Raw genomic sequence first — 23,989 nt, 5'->3', positions numbered from 1 at the left:
TTCTGTTTCGGTATACACGTTTATAGCAAAACGCGCCTAAATGATACATACATATAATTATTTAAAATAAATTACAGCGCTTAAAAGATACTGCAGCACAGGAATGATTTTAAAATTACTTCTTATTCTACAAAATAATTTCCCAGGATGGTAAAACAATAGGTTATCAACCTGTCACTCAAAGCATGCGCTGTCACTTTAGGAGTTTTACGTAACTTTCTACGTAAATCTCGCTCCGTCCGTTATGATGCTCAGCACAGTTGCCGTTGGTGTTTACGCAAATCGCGTTTGTGAATAGCCGGAGCGTAGCGTGTAGGATTCGTGTGGCTGGTTCGCTCCTGTTCCAGTGGGCCACACGAGGAAGGTAAATAGACAGGACGGTCACCAGCGCAACATTTACCCGTCAGGTACCGACAACCAGAGGGCCGTTAACCTCAGCTGTCTCTTTCGGGCCTACTACGCTCAGACGTGTTTTGTCTTTGTCCAAACTCCATTACTCTCGGGATAAGAGGAGAAAGAGGGAAGAAGAGAGGTGACAACATCGCCTGTGCAGGTGAGATGAGTGTTTTTAGCTTGTAAGCTAACTGTTTGCTGCATAGTTGACTTATTTGACCTGCTAGCTTCAATGTTATAATCAAACCTGCAGCACAAAAACGGCTGTTGTTAGCTAACCGGTTGTTGTCTGTTACGTTGCTATGTATAACTGCCATTTACATTTGAGGAAAGTCACACTGGCACTTCATGTTCCTGTGCTGAAGCCAAACTGACAGCAGACAAGAGCCAAATTAGGAACAGAGAGTGTTCAGTATGTCTGACATTAGTTTTTAGTGCAAGAATGATGTGGTCAGATGACCAGTTCAACCGGTGGTCATTCATAGCACAAACACTCCTGTTGGTCTCATTGATTTTTCATCAATGTGACAAATACATGAGGGAAGCAGGTTGTTTTGGGATTATTGCAAAAGGACAGCAAGGTAAACCAGAGCTGCTTGTTCACATGCAGTCTTGGTTAATTGTTAATAGCTGTTTTCAGGAACAATGAAATCTGTGTAATCCTTCTAGTCTGGATAAGCTGATGGAACATATGTTTATGCCAGTGGAAAGGTAGCTCAGTCGGCAGGATTTATCTCAAGCTGATGATTCATTGTCTTTCAGTCTCTGTTCAGGCTGGAGACATTTATGTTTGTGGCAGGTATGGTGGCGTAGGACTCAACGGCAAGATATTCATCCTAACCACTTCCAGAGGTGAAATGGTTTACAATAATCATTATTGAATTTAATTCATATAAACAGACTAGAAGTCACTCTCAGGGGCACTGGTGATTCTGGTAACTTTTTATGTTACTTAGGACAACCTTTGGGTTACCAGTCTGGACTAGTAGCTTGCAACCATGGACCGGGGCCCTCTTGAAATGACTTAGAATGTTTTAACTTAAAGAATTAGTTCACTCCAGAATTAATATTTCCTAATAATTTACTCACCCCCATATCAACCCAGCTGTTCATGTCTTTCTTTTCTCAGTTGAAAAGAAATTAAGGTTTTTGAGGAACACATTCCAGGACTTCAATGGGGACTAACAGGTTGAAGGTCCAAATTGCAGTTTCAGTGCAGTTTCGAAGGGCTCCATCCACATGATTCCAGTCAAGCAACAAGGCTCTTATTTAATGAAACAATCTGACAATTTAAAAAAAAAAACACACACACACACAAATGCTTGTCTTGGACTAGCTCTGCGATGTGCGTCTACGCCTTCACGCATTATGTAGTCACGCTGGAAAGGTCACACATGGTTAGTTCTTGTCTGTGTACTCTGATTTAAAATGGTAGGGTAGGGCAAAAAACTCCATCTCATTTTCTACTCCAAATTCAAAATCATCCGACATCGTTTTACCTTTTTTTTTGTAAAGGGCTTTTGACTTTCTTTGCATGTTCGCTTTGTAACACTGGGTTCGCTTACATCACGTGCGACCTTTCCAATGTGTTACATAATGCATGAAGTTGTGGACGCAGAGCTAGTGTAAGCAAGTATTTGTTATTAAAAAGTATATAAATTTGTTTTTGTTTTTTTAGAAAATGGCAGATCGTTTTGCTAGATAAGACCCTTATTCCTCAGCTGTGATAGTGTAGAGAAATTTTTCTTCTGGAAGGGAACTATCCATCATTAAAAAAAGATAAAACGCCTAAAAAACTCACAAAAAACAAAATCATTAAAATTGGGGTTTTTTTTGTACGATGGCATTTTAGTGGCATGTTAAAAAAAATCACATCTAAAATTATATGATTAAAGTTGTAATATTTCGAGAATAAAGGTCAAAATAGTATGAGAATCAAGTTGAAATTGTAAGAATTGATTAGTAGCAATTACAAGATTAAAGTTATAATATTTTGAGAGTATATTCTAGCCTATTGTGCATGCAAATGGCCCGGATTGGGAGCACTGGGAGATATTCCAAAGTCTTTGCTTTCAAAATCTGTCAAAAGTTTTATTTTGAAAGATTTTGAAAGCTGAGACTTTGTTTTGTACTGAAAGTTCCAAAAGCTTATTGCTATTATTGGGTGGCTGGCACACTACAAATTGGCCTAGTGAATGCTATCAACGATGTGAAATATTATTTCCAAGCATACTGTCCCTGCAAGTATAACACACATGGTATAATTTTATGACTATATTCTTTATTATTATATTATTTCAACTTCATTCTCAAAATATTATGACTTCAATCTCGTAATATTAGATTTTTTGTATTTTTTAAAGTGGCACTAAAATGCCGTCGTAATAATGAATATGCATTTTTACTAGATATTGTGAGTGAAAATATTTTTGCAAACTTTTATCCTCAATCTTTATCTAGAAAATTAATAACAACTAGAAAAATAATGTAAATGTATTGTTTAAAACAGCCTGGTAGCTGGGAACCCTGAACAACTTAAGGCAGGAATTCACTGTACATGACTTGTGCCCAGATATTTTGCACTTATTTACTGCCTGGAGAAGTTGACGTTAGTAGGGCCCTATGAAATCTGTTTTATTTTTTTCCCAACTTCCGTTTTTTTTTTTCCAAATTCCATTTTTTCCATTTTAATCTTTCTCAACTCCTTTTTAATGGTTAAATTAAATTTTATTAATCAAAGAGCATGTCTAATTAATTAAAATCATGAAACGTATACAATTTCACATCAATTTAATAAAGGTTTAACAAAAATGACATGTTCAGGGCCGTATGAAATATTTAATTTTTTCTCACAGTGTGTTTTATTGTTATCAAATTCTGTGTTTTAGCATGTCTAATTATTTGAATGCATACTTGATTTATTCACATTTATTCTTAAAATAGCCTTATGAAAGTTTTTTTTTTTTTTACCCTCAGAAATTCTGTGTAGTGTATTTAAAATGTTCTGGTTATGCAACGAAGGCATAAAATATTAATTTCATTTATCTTTTAAATATTTCTGTGTGTATATGATATAACGCTAGTTTTCCTAAAATGAAACGGTCAAATGCTCATGAAGTGACTCTCAGTAGATATTGTTCGTGTATTTATGTCCTCATTTAGTGAGACGACAGATGCTGAAATCACCTCGAGCGTCTCACGCTCGTCTACTCCATTCATTAAAACAGAGACACACAGAACATGCAGGATTCACATTTAAATGGTATTTTTGTAGCATAATATTAACAGATACTAGTCCATACTGTGGTTTGATTTAAGTGTAAGACTTACTTTTGATTAATTCATTCAAACTTTGACAAATTCCGTGACATTCCACGTTATTCAGTAAATTCCATTTTCATGACTGGATTCCGTGATTCCGTACGCGTTTTCCACATCGCAGAAATCATAGGGCTCTAGGTTAGTTGCCGATTCACTCTGCAGATTGAGCTGACAGATTTCATAAACAGTCACGTAGTATATGATAGTCACAGACTTAGAATTTTTTGGCTTCAAACTATTATTCTGTCCAGTCCAGTGTTTGATATCTCAAGACTATTTTAGAACATTTGTTTTTATCATCATACGTAAGAAAAGTCAGTTTCTTGTAACTGGAACGACTTGAAAGTCGGCAAGTGTATGATGCCCACTGTTTCTTCTGTAACTCTTTAATGCCTGGTGTTTTAAATTCTGTTTAGATTTTAAAAGTTATGTAATGTATTCCAGCCTGTAGAGATTTAGGTGTTGAAAACAAAACTACAGCTGGGGGGCCTGCAAATATTGTTTTGGACAATGGGGGGCCTTGGAGTCGGAAAGATCCACCACAACCACTTCACCACTGTCACTTGTAACAGCAAACCACTCACTGATGATATTTCATTTACATATAGATATCTCGAGGTGTTAGCCTGATCGAGCCTGACGGTGTGTTGCCATGGCGATGCGGGAGTTAGTGGAGGGGGAATGTGGGGGAGCCAATCCGCTCATGAAACTCACTGGTCACATGACCCAAGAGGGCGGGGCTTGGAGACACCGATCAACACCCACTGTAAGTTACTGAACACTTTTTTTTTTTTTTTTTTTTTTTTTTTTTTTTTTTAAATCATGACAAAATATTTAGGGCTGGAACAACACCAATCAATGTCTGTAACATAAATACATAAATACAATAAATTAGTAGATTAATAGATTGAAAAGTTGCAGCCTTAAAAAATATTAAAATTATGTGATTATTAAAAATCTTTTCTCCCCATAGATTCCTCCTACTCCAATTGAAATAGCCACTGAAGAGGAGGTGTGTATTTTGGTCTTTTGGATATTTCGTTTTTTTTAGTGACCTGATCAGTTTGTCGAAGTCCAATAGTCTTCTATGTTTTTACTGTAATGACATTCTGTTGTTTTGAAATCCAGCTGGTCAGTGAGTTTCTACAGGCCCCACAACGACCTCCTCACACTTTTGATATGGGTCAACTGCTGGAAGAAATGCAGCAGATAGATCAACAGAGCTACAGACAGGCTCCACAGAGAGGTAGACTGCACAAACACACATATCGTCCGATTTTAACACTTTTCAGTGTGCTATAACTATACGTTTTCATTTCCCAGCTCCTGATGTGGCTGCTCTAGCACTGTCTGGCGATTGGGCAGCAGAGTTCTTGTCTAGTGCCGACTCCGCCTCTTCTTCTGGACAAGCTGGTCTGGATCCTGCTGATGCTGATTGGACCAGAGAGTTCATCAACGAAGTAGCAGGTAAATATATTTAAAATATGGTTATTTAGCCCAGATTTGTAATGCCGTTAGATGCTGTTGGATGTCATTACGTGGGGCTGACAATTCTTCACTCATCTTTGCTCAGCCATCCTTTCATTCTCCAAAGCTTCACTCTTTCTGTCGTCTTCTACTATACCTCCACTATTCAGTTCCCTTCCTCCTGTCTTATAGACCCTGGCCGCTGGGCAGAGGAGTACCTGGAGCAATCAGAGGAAAAGTTATGGCTAGGAGATTTGGGAGAAAGAGAGCAGGACAAAGAATGGTATTTTATGTAACTTAGAAGAATAATATAGAAAGACGAGGCATAATAACTCTACTGTTTGGGGTCAGTAATTTGTTTTTTGTTTTGTTTTTTGTTTTGTTTTTTTCAGCAAAATTACCTTTATTTGATTAAAATTACAGTAATTGAAAAAAAATGAACTTCATTTTTTGTTCCACAATTTGAAGATGTACTGAAAGTTCTGATGTTAAAACAATTTGGTATTAGCCACCAGCTGTTATGTCTTTGCTGTAATATATATTTTTTTTATCCTATCAGGACACAAGAATACCAGGCAGGTGAAGAACTACGGCAAACAGCGAATGAACTCCTTGCCAAAGTGGATGACCCTAAACTACAGAACACAGAGGTGAGAGTAAGAGGAGAGGTTAAGATTTTAAGTGTTGTTTGAGCTGCACCTGAAACACTTTAGTCAAAGTCACCACATGCATATTAAACAAGACAAAGATATTACACCCAAAACAAATCGTACACATAGTTCCTCTTCTAAATTAATATTCTGTTTTAAAGTTAAGTCCTTTCTATGTTTGCACAATCGCAACCACAAGCAGTCATAATGAATGATATTACTTGGCAGAAGAATAATTTTTTCCTGTAACTGTTTATTGAACGTTGGTATCTTTGATCGTAGTGCTATTACTTTGATTCTTATAATAGCAGTAAGCCACTAAAATCTAAGAATAATAGGCAGTCCACATTGGTAATATCACTGCCTCTCATGACGTATTGCTGTATTAAATGCTGCAGCACAGGGACTTTGTTAATGTAATTTTATGAAATATGATTTGCAGGATGTTTGACTAAAGTTTATCCATTTCAGAATTTGCTCTGTTTGCTCTGCTTTCACCAGTGCCACATCACCGAATTGATCTATTATGAGGGATCACTTAAAAGCCTGACCAAAATGAAAATTTGCTAAACATTTACCCACCCTCAGGCCATCCAAGATGTACAGTTGAGGTCAAACGTTTACATCCCCCTTTCAGAATCTGCAAAATATAAATTATTTTAACAAAATAAGAGGGGTCATACAAAATGCATGTTATTTTTTTATTTAGTACTGACCTGAACAAGATATTTCACCTAAAAGACATTTAGATATAGTCCACAAGCAAAAATAACAGTTGAATTTATAAAAAGTTTACATCCCCTCGATTCTTAATATTGTGTTGTTACCTTGTGTTGTTGATTTCTGCCTGCTGTTCTTCAGAAAAATCCTTCAGGTCCCACAAATTATTTGATTTTTCAGCATTTTTGTGTATTTGAATCCTTTCCAACAATGACTGTATGATTTTGAGATCCATCTTTTCACACTGAGGACAACTGAGTGACTCATATGTAACTCATATGTAATTATTTTACCAAAATAAGAGGGATCATACAAAATGCATGCTGTTGTTTATTTAGTACTGACCTGAATAAGATTTAAAACGTAACATAAAAGGTGTTTACATGTAGTTTACATATTACAGAAGGTTCAAGCAGTCACTGATGCTCCAGAAGGAAACACAATGCATTAAGAGCCGGGGGGTGAAAACTTTTTGAATTTGAATTTTTGCAGATTCTGAAAGGGGGATGTAAACTTTTGACCTCAACTGTAAGTTTGTTTCTTCATCAGAACGAATTTTAGAAATGTAGCTTTACATTACTGTCTCCCTAATGGATCCTTTGCAGTGAATGGGTGCTGTCAGAATGTGAGTCCAAACAGCTCATAAAAACATCCAGTCCATCAATTAATGTCTTGTGAATAACTGCGTGTTTGTAGGAAAAAGTCCATCCCCTGTTGTCCTTTTCTTAATTTCCACTGGCATATTGGTTTAGAACTGTTTTGGACTGATTTTACTTGTAAACGGTGCTTGACCTATGCATATTTCTCTATTGGGAACTTATATTTTAGCAGTAAGCAGTAGCTTGAGTTAAAAAATATCATAATGATAGATGACAGATCATTACAAACACACAGCATTAATCGATGGACTGGAATCGTATGGATTACTTGTGGATATTAGCTGTTTGGACTCTCATTCTGACGGCACCCATTCACCCGTAATGTAATGCTAATTTTCTTCAAATCTGTACTGATTAAGAAACAATGTCATCTTATCTTGGACGGCCTGAAGGTAAGTAAATTTTGTGCAAATTTTCATTTTTGGGTGAACTGTTACTTTAAGTATAGCTAAAACTGTGTTAATGTTGTCCCAAGAGATCTTTTTTACATCCCAGTGTGCCCTTCTGGGTTATATTTAGAAAGGTTAAAGTAATACATTAAGCAGTTTAGGATCATTTTTGACTTGTGATGGATGATGAAGTGATGTGACATTGTTCATGTTTTCATGGGCATTTCTTTACTTGCTCATATTTTTCTCTCTTTTTCATTTAACTCTGCTCATGCTTTGTTGTATCATTTGGGATACGTTATGCTTTTAGCCGTTATTCCTTCCTCCTTGTGGTCTGCTTGTGTCTGACCATAACTGTCAAGAAAAAAGCACTGGTGTATTTGTGTGTGTGTGTGTGTTGAATTAATCGTCAGTGTGTTTCCTGGTAGCAGTAGATGTGTAATAGCTGTTGTTGTTGTTGTTGTTATTGTGTAGTTCCTGCGGTTCATTAGGCAGATTGGCGAGGGCAGTGTGACTGTGGAGGACAGAGCAGGAAAAGAGAACACTGATAAAGCACAGGCCAAGGAGGCACAGCACTGGGCCTCCAGCATTAACCAGGTACGAGGCCTTCCCAGCTCCTCGCATAGAGGAAACACTGTGAAGGGTGACACTGCAGCCCTTTGGCAGCCATCTTGGCTCTTCTCAAGCTGCTAGGCAACATTAGCCAGAATTACATAGCATACTGTAAATCCTTGCCAATGTGCACTGCTGTGTTTTAAATAATTAGCAATGAAAAATACAGTTTTGGATAGCTTCATTTATTTTAGAGACTGGAATCTGTATAAACAGTGGGGTCTGAGACCAGATTTAAAGGCACAATATGTAAGATTTTTTTGATGAAAATATCCAAAAACTACTAGAACAATGTTATATATTTTTGTGTACTTATATTATACCAAATGTTTCGAAGAATGTTTAAATCCAGAGAAATAAGCAATTTTAACTAGTGTAATGGATCGTATCATTGCTTCACGTGCCAATGAAGTCGTACACCCTCGATTTTGGTTCCGGGTTTTTTTTGTAGAAAACATGGAAACACCAAAGACGCTTTAATATGTTTTATTAGATAGTTGACAAACACACAGAGTAGCATTTTAAACAACGTTCAGTGCACTCAAATGTATCTTGTATGATACAACAGCACTGCTTGCATACACATGACCAGAAAGAGTGGAAGAGGTTGATTGTGGCATAATAAAAGCTCCACCATCGCACTCGTCCTTCATTAGCAATTGCTCCAGCATCCTCATTTTGCTTCCAGGTCTTTCAGCCCCACTATGCTTTATACTACAGTGACCTGTAGTAAGCCTTTAATACATTAGCTCATCCATGAACATGATTTCTGCCCAAGTCCTGATGGATTGCATGGGCTGTGGGGATGAAGAAAACAACTCCCATAATTCCACACTCAATCACGGCATCATTAAACTACGCCTTTGGTTCTTTGTTTGTTTTAAATTTGCGCCCTTTTACAGTGAAAACTTACATATTGTGCCTTTTTAAAATTTGACATTTAAAATCTATTTTAGTCTATTATGTGTGATATAATATAATATAATATAATATAATATAATATAATATAATATAATATAATATAATATAATGTAATATTACTGTTCATAGGTTTGGGGTCAATTATTTCTTTTTCTTTTCTTTTTTAATGTTTTGCTCTGCTTTAATGCTTGAATGTTTTTTTTTTAAAATACATTATAAAAAAAAAACAAGAACAAGGGAAAACAACAAAAACACACTTAAATATATAGCAGTGAACAAATACACTGAAGTTTTTTTGTGGTCAGTTATTTCAAAGATTTATTAAATTTATCAAATGCGACATTATACATTTATAATGTTACAAAGGATTTCTGTACAATACATGCTGTTCCTTACAACTTTCTATTCTTTGAACAGTCCTGAAAAAAACAAAACAAAACAATGGTTTCCAGAAAAATATTAAGCAGCAAAACTGTTTTCAACATTATTAACAGTAGGAACTTTTTCTTGAACACCAAATCAGCATATTAATATGATTTCTGAAGGATCATGTGATGCTAAAATCTGTAGTAATGGCTGACAAAAATTTAGCCTTGCCATCACAGAAATAAATTACAATTTAACATGTAAAACGTTATTTTAAAATGTAATAATATTTCACAATATTACTGTTTTTACTGTATTTTTTTATTAAATGAATGCAGCCTTAGTCTTGAAAAAAACAAAAAAATCTTACTGACCCCTAACGTTTGAACTGGAGTACATTTTGAAAACCATCTATCCATTTATTCTTAAAATTTTATTATATAAATAGTTTTTTTTAAATATACAATTAAAATACAGTTAAAATAGAGTTTTAAGACAAATCATTATGATGTAAAATGAATAAGAAATATTATAGATTCTGCACCAACTTGTGGAGTTCACTCAAATTCACTATGGTATCCTGATCATATAAATATGTATTAGAAGCAGTATTTTTTGCTAGTGATCTCAGACTTTTGGACCCCACTGTAGTTAAGCCAAGTCCAAGCCAAGTCCAAGTTTTTTTTTAAAGGAAAAATCACAGTTGTCCAGGACTAGGTCTACACTATGCTTGGAAACTGGCCCCTGTTTTTAAAAAAATATTTTTTGTCCTATAGTTCAAACAAGCAATAGTTTAATTGTGATATTTCCTTCTTCCTTTTGTCATGGACGTTGGTCATGACATCTTTTAATCCCATCCTGATACCTTTTAACCTCCATCCATACCTAAATTTCCCTAATGTCCTTAACAATCCCACACCAAATGCATACTATCCATAAATCCCCCTCCCTGTACCCTCTGTTCCTTACTGGCTGCCCAGTTCCTGGAATCAGGGGAGGGGACTGTGCAAGTGGAAACTCGAGAGGGCAAAAAGAAGAATGACAAAATAAAAGCTAAACAGGCAGAGCAATGGGCTACTATCGTCAGGCAGGTAGGACCCTGATCAGCCGGCAACAGTGATGCAGTAGTCCTGCAATTTCTGTTCTGTCCGTGTTTTTAGGCTTGTCATTTTCGTTATGTTAACTAGCCCCTGCTGACCAAACCCTTTTTTGCCTTAAAGAGAGCAAACTGTTGCTTTAATTTAACAGTGCTTTTAACATAATTATCGCTGCGAGACGCCAGGCCTGTAGAGCTAATGCCCTGCTCTCACTGCTTTTCATTTGTGCCCAGCTACTGAAACCACTTTGACTTCCTGCAGTAGTGAAGGTACACTGAGCATTGCTTGCTATTTTTAAAATAGAGAGGAAAGGAAAGATGGATGAATGAGGGTGAGATTTTTACTTCTTCTGTCGGTCTCCCAAACCCACTTTTTCTTTTTCCATTACATCCTTTCTTTATTCCCCCACTCTCATTCATCATAGTATGTTGTCTTTTTTCCCCAGTTCAGCTAAGTAGTGTTTAAGCATTTGCAGGCCCTGTGATGTGTTACTGAGGCTGTTAACAGCCTGGCATGTCGCTGTGCTCGGTAGGTTTCGGCAGAGTCTGCAGAATCTTGGGTAGATGAATTCACCGCTTATGGGCCAGACTTCCAGCAGGCCAAAGCAGCAGTCGAGGTGAGACAGACTAAACACTTGCACGTGTTTACATGAACTTCAGCGTGATACTGTTTCATTCACTGATGATTGTGTGTCGTTGTGTGTGTGTGAGTTCAGAGCGATGTTGATTTCTGGGAGAAACTCCAGCAGGAGTGGGAGGAAATGGCGAAGAGAGATGCTGAAGCTCACCCTTGGCTCTCAGATTTTGACCAGATGCTCAGCAGCTCTTATGACAAGGTATCTGGAACATGTACAGCTGTGCCCATTTACAGCATGGATACTTCCACCTAATTAAAACTTTAAGGCCTTTCCCAGGCTCTAGTCTATACTTTATTACAGTTTATACAACTGTTAGTAGAATGAATTCGTCAAGATTTACTTTAAAGTTATATATGGGTCATTGACGTTCAAACATTAAGAATGTTGTGTACACATAAATTCATATTAAAATTTTTAATTAAATGATTTTGTGTTTTTTCATCTAGATGAATTGGCTGTAGCCTTAAAAAATGTCATGTGGTGCAACCATGATTTATATTCAAACTCTTAGTAATCAAAGTGTTTGCATTTGTAAATAATGATCTCATATTTTTATTCTATAATTTCAGAGTTGCCTTCTTAAATGTAGTTAGCAGACTTATTTTTTCTGTAAATTGCATAAAACTAATAAAAATGTATTACAAATACCTAAAAATACTTTTACATAAGCCTACTGTGGCAGTGATTTATATTTCAACTGCAGAAATGAGATATTTTATTGTTAATTTAATACAGTTATTGCTATTACTGGTTGCACCATATGATGAGTGGTCGCTCCAAATGACACAATGACCTTATATCATTAAAAATCTAGTCTGTGCTGATAGCCTCGTGGTTAGTGCACTGACATATACAGCGCAGCTTGCTTTGCGAAGGGTCAATTTAGAGGAGTGGGAACTTGCTGGCTCAGGTTTTGAGATGACAGCATGAACATCCTTACAGTAGAAAATGACATCTGGAGTTTGTGCTTGACTGCAGGGTCAGAATAACATGTTGCCTATGGCGAGCAATTATTTTACTTTGCTTGGCAGTGGAATCAGGTAAAACAGATTAAAATAGTTATTATTAAATAAATAATAATTACTAATAAATGCATAATTACCAAACTAAAATTAGAAAAAAAAATATTGTACAAAGATGAAACACAAACTATGACCCAAATTGCATCAAAATCTATTCCAACTGATACTAATATAAAGTATTTTATGTATATAAACTATTATTTGAAAGGCACCACAAATGCCAATCTGGGACATATATCTATAATGGAAAACAGTCTGCAGTGGTCGCACCACATGATATTTTCAAATTCAGTCAAAATGTACAAGCACAGAATTGACCACCTAAACAAAACAAGCTAGCTTCCCACAAAAAATGACATGTATTTATTTATTTTATTTATGTATTTTTTAGGGTCATACCACATGATATCCTAATGTAGCAACTACATACTGTTAAAAGGTTATTTTTTTCCACATTTGAAAGAGAATTATGAACCAACTTGATGCTTCCATGGGTTCTTGGCAAATTGATATATGATGCAATGTCCTGTCTTTGAATGGATTTCAACTTAAAAGTACCAAAATGGTAGTTTCTTGATGGTTGCACCACATGATATTTCATTAAATGGACATCATTGGATAAAGTTTGTTTGTATATTAAGATGGAAATATAAATGCAAATGCTTTGCAGTTTTATACAGGACTACAAAACACAATTTGTCAGAAAATTAATCTGAATAAATTTAGGTTAATTTCAAAGATGTTTCCAAAACAGCGGTTATGGCCGGATGGTCACACCACATGAGAGTTTGACACTTTAAATAACAGAAAAACTTTAAATTACAAATAACTAATGTTTTGTTGAAAAGTTAAAGTGACTACATACATGACAGCGGTACTTCATATATATGGCATCTTCTTTATGCATTTAAAGCAATTTTAACGGAAAAAATGCAATTAGACAAAATTTAGGCATCATATCACTGACCCATATACCATTTAAGCTGCAGTCCGTAACTTTTTTTGTTCAAAATTTACAAAATGTATATAATAAGTGAGTATTTCATGAATCTATTTTCCATACCATGTTTTTGGCTTATCCTGAATCACTATTATATACCTATAACAAGTTTTTGAATTCTGACTATTTTATACTGGTTCTGAATAGGCCAGTACCTGCGCGATTAGTCATAGGCATAAGCAGAGAGAGGTAGCTCCTGGTACAATATTCTTCCGCAAGACGCATGCAGTTCTGTTTATGAACCGCTAGAGCAGCAAAAGTTACCAACTTCAGCTTTTAGTGTGAATATGCCTTTAATTCTCTCTTAGGGATATCAGTTTGAAGAAGACAACCCCTACCTGTCCCATGATGATCCGTTTGCTGAGGGCGTGAAGAGGATGGAGGCGGGGGACATTCCTGGAGCCGTACGCCTCTTTGAGAGCGCGGTTCAGAGAGAGCCAGACAACCAGCTGGTCAGTTCCTCATATGTATAATCCCACATCCAAAAAATGATTTATTTTGTTTCAAGGGGTTGTGGGACAGTGTTCTGCTTTGTTGTTTCTCTTTGTGAAATGCTGACTATGTGTGATGATACTGCAGGCTTGGCAATATCTGGGCACCTGCCAGGCAGAGAACGAGCAAGAGTTTGCAGCTATCAGCGCCCTCCGCAGGTGAGAAGTATAACTGCAGTCTTACAGTCTTGCAATTAAATTCTCTATTATAAGCTTATATTAAAGTCTCAATTGTTATTTTCAGATGTATTGAGCTGAAAAAGGACAATCTGACGGCTCTCATGGCTTTAGCTGTGAGCTTCACCAATGAGTCACTACATAGACAGGCCTGCGAGACGCTTCGTGATTGGTTGAGGCACAACCCTAAATACCGGCATATCCTTGAGCAGCATGAACGAGAGAAGGAGCGCGAGGGTGTGAGGGAGAGAGAGAAAGAAAGAGAGAGATTTGGATCACTTTTGCCAGAGTAAGAGGTTTCCTCAATGCTGTAAAGAAAGATTTTGGGTTTAAAGCAAGTACACTACATGATGAGTGACACTGCATTTTCTTGGTTGCACCACACATACCACAATGAAATCTCATTGACCGAAGTCAATAAGAGTCAATACGGTTTTTTAAAAAGACATTAACACTTTTTCAGCAAGGATCCATTAAAATACTTCAAGGGAGTAGATCACCCAAAATATTCACCCTCATGTTGTTCCAAACCCTTAAGACCTTCGTTCATCTTCAGAAACACAAATCAAGACACTTTTGATGAAATTCGAGAGCTTTCCTGCATAGACAACAATGCAACTGACACGTTCAAGACCCAGAAAGGCAGTAAGGACATTGTTAAAATAGTCCATGTGACATCAGCGGTTCAACCTTAATTTTATAAAGCTACGAAAATACTTTTTGCGTGCAAAGAAAACAAAAATCTCTTCCATGTCAGTTTTCGACGCTCATGTCCTTTCTGTGCCTTGAACGCGGTATTACCATTGCTGTCTATGCAAGGTCAGAAAGCTCTCGGATTTCATCAAAAATATCTTAATTTGTGTTCCAAAGATGAAGAAGGTCTTACAGTTTTGAGTTGAAAAATTAGGAAGAATCATAAAAAATGCAGTATGGAGAAGGATCATGGAAATTATGAAAATAGAAGGCAATTTTTGCATTTAGTGTGGGTTGACAAATGGTTAGAACATGGTGTAAGTGTCACTGTAAGACTGAGGAATGAGTCAGAATTATTTCAACAAAGACTTTAACTTGTATTGAACCCAGAATTCCTTTAAACCCTACTTATGCTTGTGTGATACTGTGAACTAATCAGATGTGCAAGCAGCCGCAGCAGCCTGTTATTAATGCCTTTTTACATTAATGTGCGACATGCATAAGTGACTGGACAGGGCATTGTAACCAAGCAACAGATTTACATTTGTCACCAATCATAAGCGGGCAGTGCTCTAAAAATACACAGTCTTACACAAACACAGGTGTGCAGTTCAGTCTGCAGACAGCATTCTGAGTAGAGCTACATATGCTGTTTCAATCAGTTGACAGTGCAGATATTAAAATACTTTTTTGTATGACTCAGAGATGATTATGCAATGTCTTTCTTTAATTAAATATTGTTGTCCAAAATAAATTCTACTCACCATTTCATTCCAAAGCAACTTGAATTTCTTTTTCTGTGGAGTGCAAAAGGAGAAGAATATTCTTGCTGCTCTGCTCCAAGTCATTTAAAAAGGCCAGTTTACCCAAAAATGAAAATTCTGTCATTAATTACCCTCATGCCCTTCCAAACCCACAAGACCTTCATTCATCTTCAGAACACAAATTAAGATATTTTTGATGACATACGAGAGCTTTCCATCCCTGCATAGACAGCAACACAACTAACACTTTAAAGGACCAGAAAGGTAGTAAGAACATGATAAAAATAGTCCATGTGACATCAGTGGTTCAGCCTTAATACTTTAATACTTTTTGTGCGCACATTTTTGAAAGATTTATTTTCTTGTATCTTGAGTAACAACTTTATTCAAAAGTACCATGGTATTTTTGTTTTCTTTGCGCACATAAAGTATTCTCGTAGCTTCATAACATTACGGTTGAACCACTGATGTCACATGGATTGTTTTTTTAATTCCATTTTTTTGAGCGGACAGAAGAGATGAGACAGGAAGTGAATGGGTGGGGGAGTTGGATCAGGAAAGGTCCACGAGGCAGGATTCGATCTCAGGACACCCGAGGTGCAACTGCACCATAGGTTGGCGCACTGCCCACAAGGCTATTGGGGCTGACACATTTGTCTATGCAGGGTCAGAAAGCTCTCAGATTTCATAAAAATATATCTTAATTTGTGTTCTGTGGAGGAACAAAAGGTCTTACAGGTTTGGAACAAGATGAGGGTGAGTAATTAATGGCAGAGTTTTCATTTTTAGGTGAACTATCCCTTTAAGTAGGTTTGTAGTCTCTCAAGCTCCATAGTGACAAAAAAGTGTCATAAAATTGTCTCTGTGACTATATTCCAAGTATTTTTAAGCTATATAATGGTTTGGAATGACATGAGGGTGAGTAAATGATGTGAGAATTTTTTGGATGGACTGTCTCTTTGAAGGTTAATTTATTATTACCCTTGTTCATCTTCCTCCTAGGGCACTTTTTAATGAAGTGCAGACGTTGTTTTTGAATTCAGCGGCTGCTGAACCCACACGGGTGGATCCTGAGCTGCAGTGTGGTCTGGGCGTTCTCTTCAACCTGAGTGGAGAGTATGACAAGGCTGTGGACTGCTTCAGTGCCGCCCTGTCTGTGAAGCCACAGGTTGGTTCATTTGCACTTAGGGGCATTGTTATATTCTTTACACATTTAGTTCACATACCTCATTCTCTCAATTCTAAATGTAGGATTATCTACTGTGGAACAAGCTGGGAGCGACTCTTGCTAATGGAAACCGATCAGAGGAGGCAGTCGCTGCTTACAGACGCGCGCTGGAATTACAACCTGGGTTTGTACGTAGCCGATATAACCTGGGCATCAGCTGTGTCAATCTGGGTGCACACAGGTTAGTAAAAGAAGGTTTAAACGGATAGTTCACCCAAAAATGAAAACACTATGCAGTGTCAGAAAGCTTTTGGATTTCATCCAAAATATTTTAATTTGTGTTCCAAAGATAAACGAAGGTCTTACAGGTTTGGAACGACACGAGGATGAGTAATTATTGACAGAATTTTCATTTATGAGTGAACTATCCCTTTAAGCATGGTACACATGAAAGAAAGATCTAAATGTCACAATAAACGCAATTCTTTTGAATCTCTATCAGGGAGGCAGTAGAGCACTTCCTAGAGGCCCTATCTCTGCAGCGACAGGCCGCAAGTGATGGAGAGGGAGGTGCGGGTCGAGGACCAGGTGCAGCAGCCACTGTGATGTCAGACAACATCTGGTCCACATTACGCATGGCACTGAGCATGATGGGAGAAAGCTCGCTTTACTCAGCCGCCGACCGGCGAGATCTGGACACGCTGCTGGCGCACTTCTGCCAGAGAGATGTAGAGGCTGAATGAAGGATGCAGGAGATGATGGAGCACAGGAAGATCGAATGTGAGTGTGGAGAAGCCTGTTTGGGAGTGAAAACAACAAGACTGGAGATGTACATTTCAACAGAGGGGCATGACTTTTGAAGGTGCTAATAAAGAGAAAACGAGTGGGAAACATCCATTTAGCTCCAGCACTAAGTTAATGGACAGGCGGATGAACTGATGACTGTTTTTAAGAAAAAGATGTTAAAAAGTCCATGGTACAAACGGTTTTTGTCACAGGTTTACGCTTACAGAGAATTTTTAATTTTCCCATTTTGTTAATCTTGAAGATTACAGTTCTTTCCATTGTCCTTATCAAAATTAAAATATCAAAATAAGGGGAAAATAAGGTCCCTGCACTGTGAGCTCGAAGTACTTGCCTCTGTTTGACACAGAGATGAGGATGTGGAGAAATAATTGTGTTCTACATCACTACAGATTCTGTACAACATAACAGAAGTGAATTGCAAGCCTTAAAGTTATATTGGCAACTTCGTGAGTGACGGAAAGGTTGTGATACCGAAAGACTGTCTGTAAGCATTCTTTCCTATCAGATATTTGCTTTTGCTGTAAATTAATTTGCTTAATTGTAAATTTTACTTGCCATATTGTGTATTGTATCATAATTATTAATGTTTTGCATATAGCCAATTCAAATTGCTATTACATCTATGTAATTCAAGCAATAAAGCTTTGACAAAAATGCTTGGTAACTAATTAAAAATAATTTTTATTTTTTTTTTAATTTAAAAAAAAACAAAGAAAAATACTTTTCATATTTCTAAACACACGTAATAAAATATGATACAAAATATTACGTACATTTTTTACATGTATTCAGCTTGCCGTTAGCAATAATCAAAATAGTAAAGCTAAAATGTACTTTCTAATATTTACAACATGCTTTTTATAACTGTCGAATAATAATTCCTTCACTAAATTCACTAAAACGTATTTTTGTGACAACAGAAGTGTGATTGTGTGCAGTGTGTTTTGACTGTTTTTTAAAAGACGACGTCAGCAACACGCTTCTGCATTTCAAATCGCTGGTACACGCCCAATAAAAATGTATTCGCGGTCTCAGCCAATCAGAAGCGCCGAGGGAAAGACCTTTCGCGTTCGGCTATTGGTCTGTTTAAAAATCGCCGCAAACACAGAACTACCCATTTAAATGCTCTCGCTGGAGTCACACGGAGTTTGGATTGGAAGACGACTGAAGCATTTCTTTGTTTATATGTGCGTTTGTACATATTCATAGATATAAAACGTGACATAAAGCTGGTCTAATATAACGTGGTAGATAAAAGGAACACATAGTGGACTGTACGTGGAGCACGTTTATCTTTAAGGTGAGTTTGAGTTTGTTTATTGGACAGTAACTTTGTCGTGTTGCTAAAATGCAACATTGCAAAAACTGATACTTATTTAATTAAATGAAGTGTTTTACGCTTAGTGTATTAGTGTTTTAACTACTTTCTATCTTCCTACCACACATATTTTCATAAACCGTGCTGTTTTCTTAGTTGCAAACAGTGAAAAATGGGTGCCAGTGAAAGCAAGATGTCTGTGGCATCAACACCAAAGGTAGACCCGAGCCAGCGGCCGAAAGCAGCGCGTGTAGCGAGACTCGTAGACCCGCGTTCACCGTCCTGTGCTATCGACCGCACACCTATACAGGTAAGTTACGAACATACCGTAACAACACCTTTGTTTGAGTTTGATGTAGTCATTTATCGATAAGCCAGGCTGTGAGCTGAGTTATGCCATTTTTCAAATCCCGTTTGAACAGTGAGTGAGCAATGGGCATGATGAAGAGTTTAATTGATTGTATTTTCCCGTAGGTGGGCGTGGCTTACTCTCCTCTTCCTGTGGTGGAGTCAGTTGGTCCTGTGTTTGTTGACCCCCGCTCACCCACACCTGGCATTACTCGAACACCAATAAAGAGTAAGTTAATTGTGCCACATTATTTTCTGTGTTACATGTAAACTGTTTGTGCATTATTGCTCAAAATATTTAAAAACGGCAAAAAAGAGCTCAAGCTAAAAGCTAATTAATATTCGTAAGCACACCCATTTCTGTAAAGAGTGCACTTTTTCAGTTGCCTTGTTTGTGTAAGTATTTTTCCCATAGGGTTAGAGTCACAAGCAATGAACCAAACCAACCAGCTGCAAAGTGAAAAACATTACAAACGTTTTTTTTTTTCTATGGCCACTGTGTAAAAAAATATAATTATAATATAAAAAGTTAATTGCAAGTTTTTCTCACAATTACGACTTTTTTTTTTTTTCATCTCAGAATTGTGTGGTTAAAAACTCACAGTTGTGAGTTATAAAGTCAGAATAGCTGGATATAAACTCACAATTGCAAGAAAATTGCCTTTCTGATTTTTTTTTTTTTTTTTTTTTTTTTTCACAAATGCAAGTTTGTCTCTCACAATTTGTTTTTGTTATAACTTGCTATTGCATATTATAAAATAGAACTGTGGGGAAAAAAAGTCACAATTGCAAGATATAAAATTGCAATTCTGAGGAAAAAAAATTGGAATTGCCAAATGTTTGTATCTCACATTTTTTTTTTTTTTTTCTCAGAATTGCATGGTAAAAACTCATAATTGTGAGTTATAAAGTCAAAATAGTGGGATAGAAACTCGCAATTGCAATTTTTTTTTTTTTTTTTTTCCTCTCACAAATTTGAGTTTGTATCTTGCAATTCTGACTTTTTTTTCTTGCAATTGCGAGTTTACATCTCACAATTTGGACTTTTTTTTTTTTTTTCCTCCTCCTCAGGATTGCGTAATACAAACTGGCATTTCTGACTTTTTTTTTTTTTCTCAAAATTGCATGAAATTAACTCGCAATTGCAATTTATCCTGTCAGAATTGCATGATTATGAGATCACAATTCTGGCTTTTTTCTCAGAATTGCATGGTAAGAACTAAGAGTTGTAAGTTATAAAGGCAAAATAGTGGGATATAAATTAGCAGGTTGCAAAAAAATTGCAGTTCTGACTTTTTTTTTTTCCCCTCATACATGCGAGTTAAAAAGTTAATTGTTAGTATCTCACAGTTGTGACCTTTTTTCTTGCAATTGCGAATTTACATCTCATAACTTGGATTTGTTTTTTCCTCAGAATTGCATGACAAACTTGCAGTTGCAAGTCATAAAGTCACACACGTGAGTTTATATCTCACAATTCTGACTTTTTCCCCTCAGACTTGCATAACGTGAACTTGTATTTCAATTTTTTTTTTTTTTTTTTTCTCAAAGTTGCGTGATTAAATTCACAAATGCGAGTTATAGTCAAAAAATCAAAATAGCGGGATATGAAGTCACTTTTTTTTTTAACAAATGCAAGTTTGTATTTTACAATTCTGACTTTGCAGGGGGGAAAAAAGTCAGACTTGTGAGAAATCACAATTAACTTTTTAATTTTTTATTCAGTTGCAGACACTGCTAAACCCAGTTTCTTAAAACACATTTGAAATGACTTCAGCAAATGCATATAACATCAAGTAACACTGTCATAACTCTTCTATCTTTAACGATTCATAAGTTATCCCTAAATATCAGTTTCCCTAAGGAGAAAATAAAGTCACAGTCCTTGGCTCTCTTTAAGCTCAAACTCTTTTGCCTTCTTTACAGTGAGCGTCACATCTCTTGCTCGGCGCCTGAGCACCTTCTTTCTCAATGACGTCAAGTCCGGCAGCGACTCTGTTCCTTCTGTTCCTCCGGTGTCCTTCAGCAAACACCCCAGCCTACCCGGTGTGAATCAGCAAAATGAAGCAGGCCCCAGAGATCCTCTGCTCCCTCTGGTAAAAGCCCAGAACTCATCCACCCTCAATGGAGACACAGATGCTCTGTCCACCCCTGTGCTGATCTCCCCTTCAGAGGGCTACGGCTCCATATGCAGCAGCCCGTTTGTGTTGATCGGAGACGCGCAGATGGAGGTGGAGGTGGATGCTGAGGCCTCGCTGGAAGAGGCGGAGGAGGCTCTGCTGGTTGGTGGTTCACCGTTAAGGAAAGAGCTCAGTCTGAGTCTTCTCGCTTGTCGTGAAGGTGTTTACTCATCTTCTCTGGAGGAACGTCCTCTGACTCCTCTTCCTCCTGCTGAGAGGCAAGCGAATGAAGATCACTCCTACGCGCTCTTCTCAGTCCCAACGCAATCCACAGAGCCTGAAACTTCCACGCCTGTTGTTGAAGATGTCGTGACCCTGGAGGCAGAAGAGGTCCCGTCCCAGACATCTGAAGAACAGGTTTGTTTTTGAGATTATTCAAAGTCTGTCATGTATTTATTTATTTATTTTTTTTTTTTTGTTTGTTTGTTTTTTTGTTTTTTAATTTGATCAAAGCAATTTTTCACAATATTACTATTTTTTTTTAATAAATACAGCACAGTAATATTTTACAATATTAATATTTTTGCAGTTTTTTTCAAATACAGTGTAGTAATTCACTGTATTTACTTATGCTTTTTTTAAATGCAGCATAGTAATACACAATATTACTATTTTTGCTGTCTCCCCCTCAAAATTGCAGTTATTGTATATTTGTGAAAAATGTATATTATTTTTAACGTACATTTTTATGCCTTGTCTGTGATACGCACATTATAATTTTATATTTGGTTTGGTTTTTTAAATATTGATAAATAATATTAATTTTCAACCTATTACAATTTTTAAAATACTTAATTTGTTTTATTACAGTTTGTATTTGTGAAAAAAATTATAATATTTTAACCATTCAAAGAAAAATAAATAAAAAGTGATGCATTTTAAAGTTAAATGTATGTTGTTGTGTGTTGGGTTTTTTTTTGTTTGTTTGTTTTTTTTTTGTTTGTTTGTGTTTTTTGTTTTGTTTTGTTTTGGGGCCAGTGAAAATTTCAGTACAGGTGGGAATCTGAACTATTGGCCCGATTTAGCAAGCATTAAAAAAAAAAAATCCATACCGTTAAATGTCGTAATAAACTGACTGATGTGTGTCCTTCCTTCATCAGGTGACTGCTGCACTTCCAGAGGTGAGCAATGAGCAGCCAGAGGAGATCAAACCTCCCACACCTCAACCTGCGGAGGTCTCCAGCAAACCCGGCCCGGTGACCAGCACCCAGGTTGAAACGGCCCAGCCTGGCATCCGTTGTCTGAAGTTTGACCCCCGCAGCCCAAGTCAGGCTATTTTTAAGCCCCAGTGGTTGGGCGTAGGCTTCGGGACCACTGGAGTTAGAGCGAGAGGGGTACAGGCGCGTGGAAAATCTGTAGCCTCACCACTCTCCACCAAAAAGACGGCCACAAATGAGAATAACAACATGGTTGTGCGTACCAAACAGAGACCGAGAGGTGAGTGTGTCAAAGCTTGTCAATTTCAGGTTTATAAAGCTCTGCACCTGCTCTTGCATTAAAAGGTGGATGGAAGACTAAATAATAAATCTTTAGTGTATTTAAGGTTTTTTTTTTTTTTTTTTTTTTTTTCTCCCCCTATTTCAAGTAATAATTTTTTTCCCAAGTATGCACTTTTTGCAGTGGTTATATACTAGCAAAATTTGAGGTGTTTGTGCAATATTACAGAAAAAGTTCTGATTGCTGAGGGCAGATCACCCCTGCAGGTCCTGAGGGAGGCAAATTCACCCAGAGGCCGCAACTCCCAGGTAATTACACAGTTATTAGTCACCAGTTATATTTGAACCTCAGTGCTTATTCAACTGTAGAGTGTTATATAGTCACTTTTGTCTGTTAAACCTTCAAACTCTCAATGGATCTTCATGTGTCTTCAGATGAAGTTGAAAGTGTCCACCCCAGAAAAACAGAGGTTCAGTCAGATGGAAAGGAGAGCTCTGATTCTGTCAGTCAACAAGGAAAACGAGTGAGACTACCTGAGCAGACCAGGATAAATACAGTCAACACTATGTATATACTACAAGCCTTAAACTACATGATCATTCTTTTTTCCTATTCTTTACTTCTTTACTCTTTCTTTGTGTGTTTGTAAATAAACACTGTTTTAATGTAAATAAAATATCATTTGATTTTAGTTTTGTTTCTTTTTTTATCTGATGTGAGTGCACTGTGAAACTCTTTTTCAGAAAAAATTGAACAGATTTCAATCTGTCATTGATACCAACTGTTCACAAATCAGTTCTAATGGTGAAAATGTCAGTGTACCACTACCTTCAGCCCTGCAATTGACACTTCACATGGAGTCTGATTGACAGGTGATCTTGGACTTTTTTAGGATCAGAGAGTTGGACATCAACTTGAAAAATGGTGTATTGATGTCTTTCCACAGCTGAAGCAAGATGCCTTCTGAATAACTAGTCGCCATCAGATTGGTTAAATTATGCAGGATTTATGCAAGAGTTAATTGAAACTGTAAGCCAATCAATATTCTTCAGTTATGTTTAACTCAATTGACCACATTTTTTTTTTTTTTTTTTTTTTTAAACTGTTACTAATTTATCTTAACTATTTCTGTAACATGAGAACGGTTATCCAGTACCTGGGGTTTTTTTTGTCCTGCATCAGATATTTTACATATAGGATGTCTACATATAGTCCACAAGACAAAAAAGGTGGTTCAGATAACCCCTTCAAAAGTTTAGGAACCCATGGTTCTTAAAACTGTTGTTACCTGAGCTGTGTTTTTATCCACAGCTGTGTTTTTTGTTTTGTGATAGTTGTTCATGAGTCTCTTA

At 36.8% G+C, this 23,989-nt stretch overlaps 2 protein-coding genes across 4 annotated transcripts; both read left to right on the top strand.

Moving 5' to 3' along the window:
• Nucleotides 1-299: 299 nt before the first annotated feature.
• Nucleotides 300-18,023, top strand: pex5 (peroxisomal biogenesis factor 5). Of its 3 annotated transcripts, XM_051131728.1 has the most exons (17): nt 300-553; nt 4,323-4,480; nt 4,688-4,726; nt 4,843-4,960; nt 5,038-5,181; nt 5,374-5,464; nt 5,741-5,831; nt 8,074-8,196; nt 10,479-10,589; nt 11,128-11,211; nt 11,311-11,430; nt 13,563-13,706; nt 13,834-13,904; nt 13,990-14,211; nt 16,382-16,547; nt 16,631-16,788; nt 17,050-18,023. In XM_051131728.1, exons 2-17 carry the CDS (start codon nt 4,367-4,369, stop codon nt 17,288-17,290), a joined length of 2,037 nt encoding a protein of 678 aa, XP_050987685.1. In that variant the 5' UTR covers nt 300-553; nt 4,323-4,366; the 3' UTR covers nt 17,291-18,023. The 3 variants fall into 3 exon arrangements, with proteins under 3 accessions (XP_050987685.1, XP_050987683.1, XP_050987684.1); XM_051131726.1 differs by lacking the exon at nt 10,479-10,589 and having other exon boundaries at nt 17,050-18,022; XM_051131727.1 differs by lacking the exons at nt 8,074-8,196; nt 10,479-10,589 and having other exon boundaries at nt 17,050-18,022.
• Nucleotides 18,024-18,451: 428 nt separating this feature from the next.
• cdca3 (cell division cycle associated 3) lies at nt 18,452-23,328 on the top strand. The gene is made up of 7 exons (XM_051130506.1): nt 18,452-18,654; nt 18,829-18,982; nt 19,147-19,249; nt 20,947-21,557; nt 22,301-22,637; nt 22,866-22,945; nt 23,072-23,328. The coding sequence occupies exons 2-7, from the start codon at nt 18,845-18,847 to the stop codon at nt 23,162-23,164; spliced, it is 1,362 nt and encodes a 453-aa protein (XP_050986463.1). The 5' UTR covers nt 18,452-18,654; nt 18,829-18,844; the 3' UTR covers nt 23,165-23,328.
• The last annotated feature ends 661 nt before the right edge of the window (nt 23,329-23,989 follow it).

The sequence above is a fragment of the Labeo rohita genome, chromosome 16 (genome assembly GCF_022985175.1).
Source record: "Labeo rohita strain BAU-BD-2019 chromosome 16, IGBB_LRoh.1.0, whole genome shotgun sequence".
NCBI classification, from domain to species: Eukaryota; Metazoa; Chordata; class Actinopteri; order Cypriniformes; family Cyprinidae; genus Labeo; species Labeo rohita.
This window is presented reverse-complemented; position numbering and strand designations above follow the sequence as displayed.

Excerpts from the sequence above, each read along its gene's own strand:
- pex5 (XM_051131728.1), top strand. The coding sequence starts at position 4,367 with ATGGCGATGCGGGAGTTAGTGGAGGGGGAATGTGGGGGAGCCAATCCG. Across the intron at positions 5,182-5,373 it reads GTTCATCAACGAAGTAGCAG|ACCCTGGCCGCTGGGCAGAG; the intron begins GTAAATATATTT and ends CCTGTCTTATAG. Across the intron at positions 13,707-13,833 it reads GAGAGCCAGACAACCAGCTG|GCTTGGCAATATCTGGGCAC; the intron begins GTCAGTTCCTCA and ends ATGATACTGCAG.
- cdca3 (XM_051130506.1), top strand. The coding sequence starts at position 18,845 with ATGGGTGCCAGTGAAAGCAAGATGTCTGTGGCATCAACACCAAAGGTA. Across the intron at positions 19,250-20,946 it reads TACTCGAACACCAATAAAGA|TGAGCGTCACATCTCTTGCT; the intron begins GTAAGTTAATTG and ends CCTTCTTTACAG. Across the intron at positions 21,558-22,300 it reads CCCAGACATCTGAAGAACAG|GTGACTGCTGCACTTCCAGA; the intron begins GTTTGTTTTTGA and ends TTCCTTCATCAG.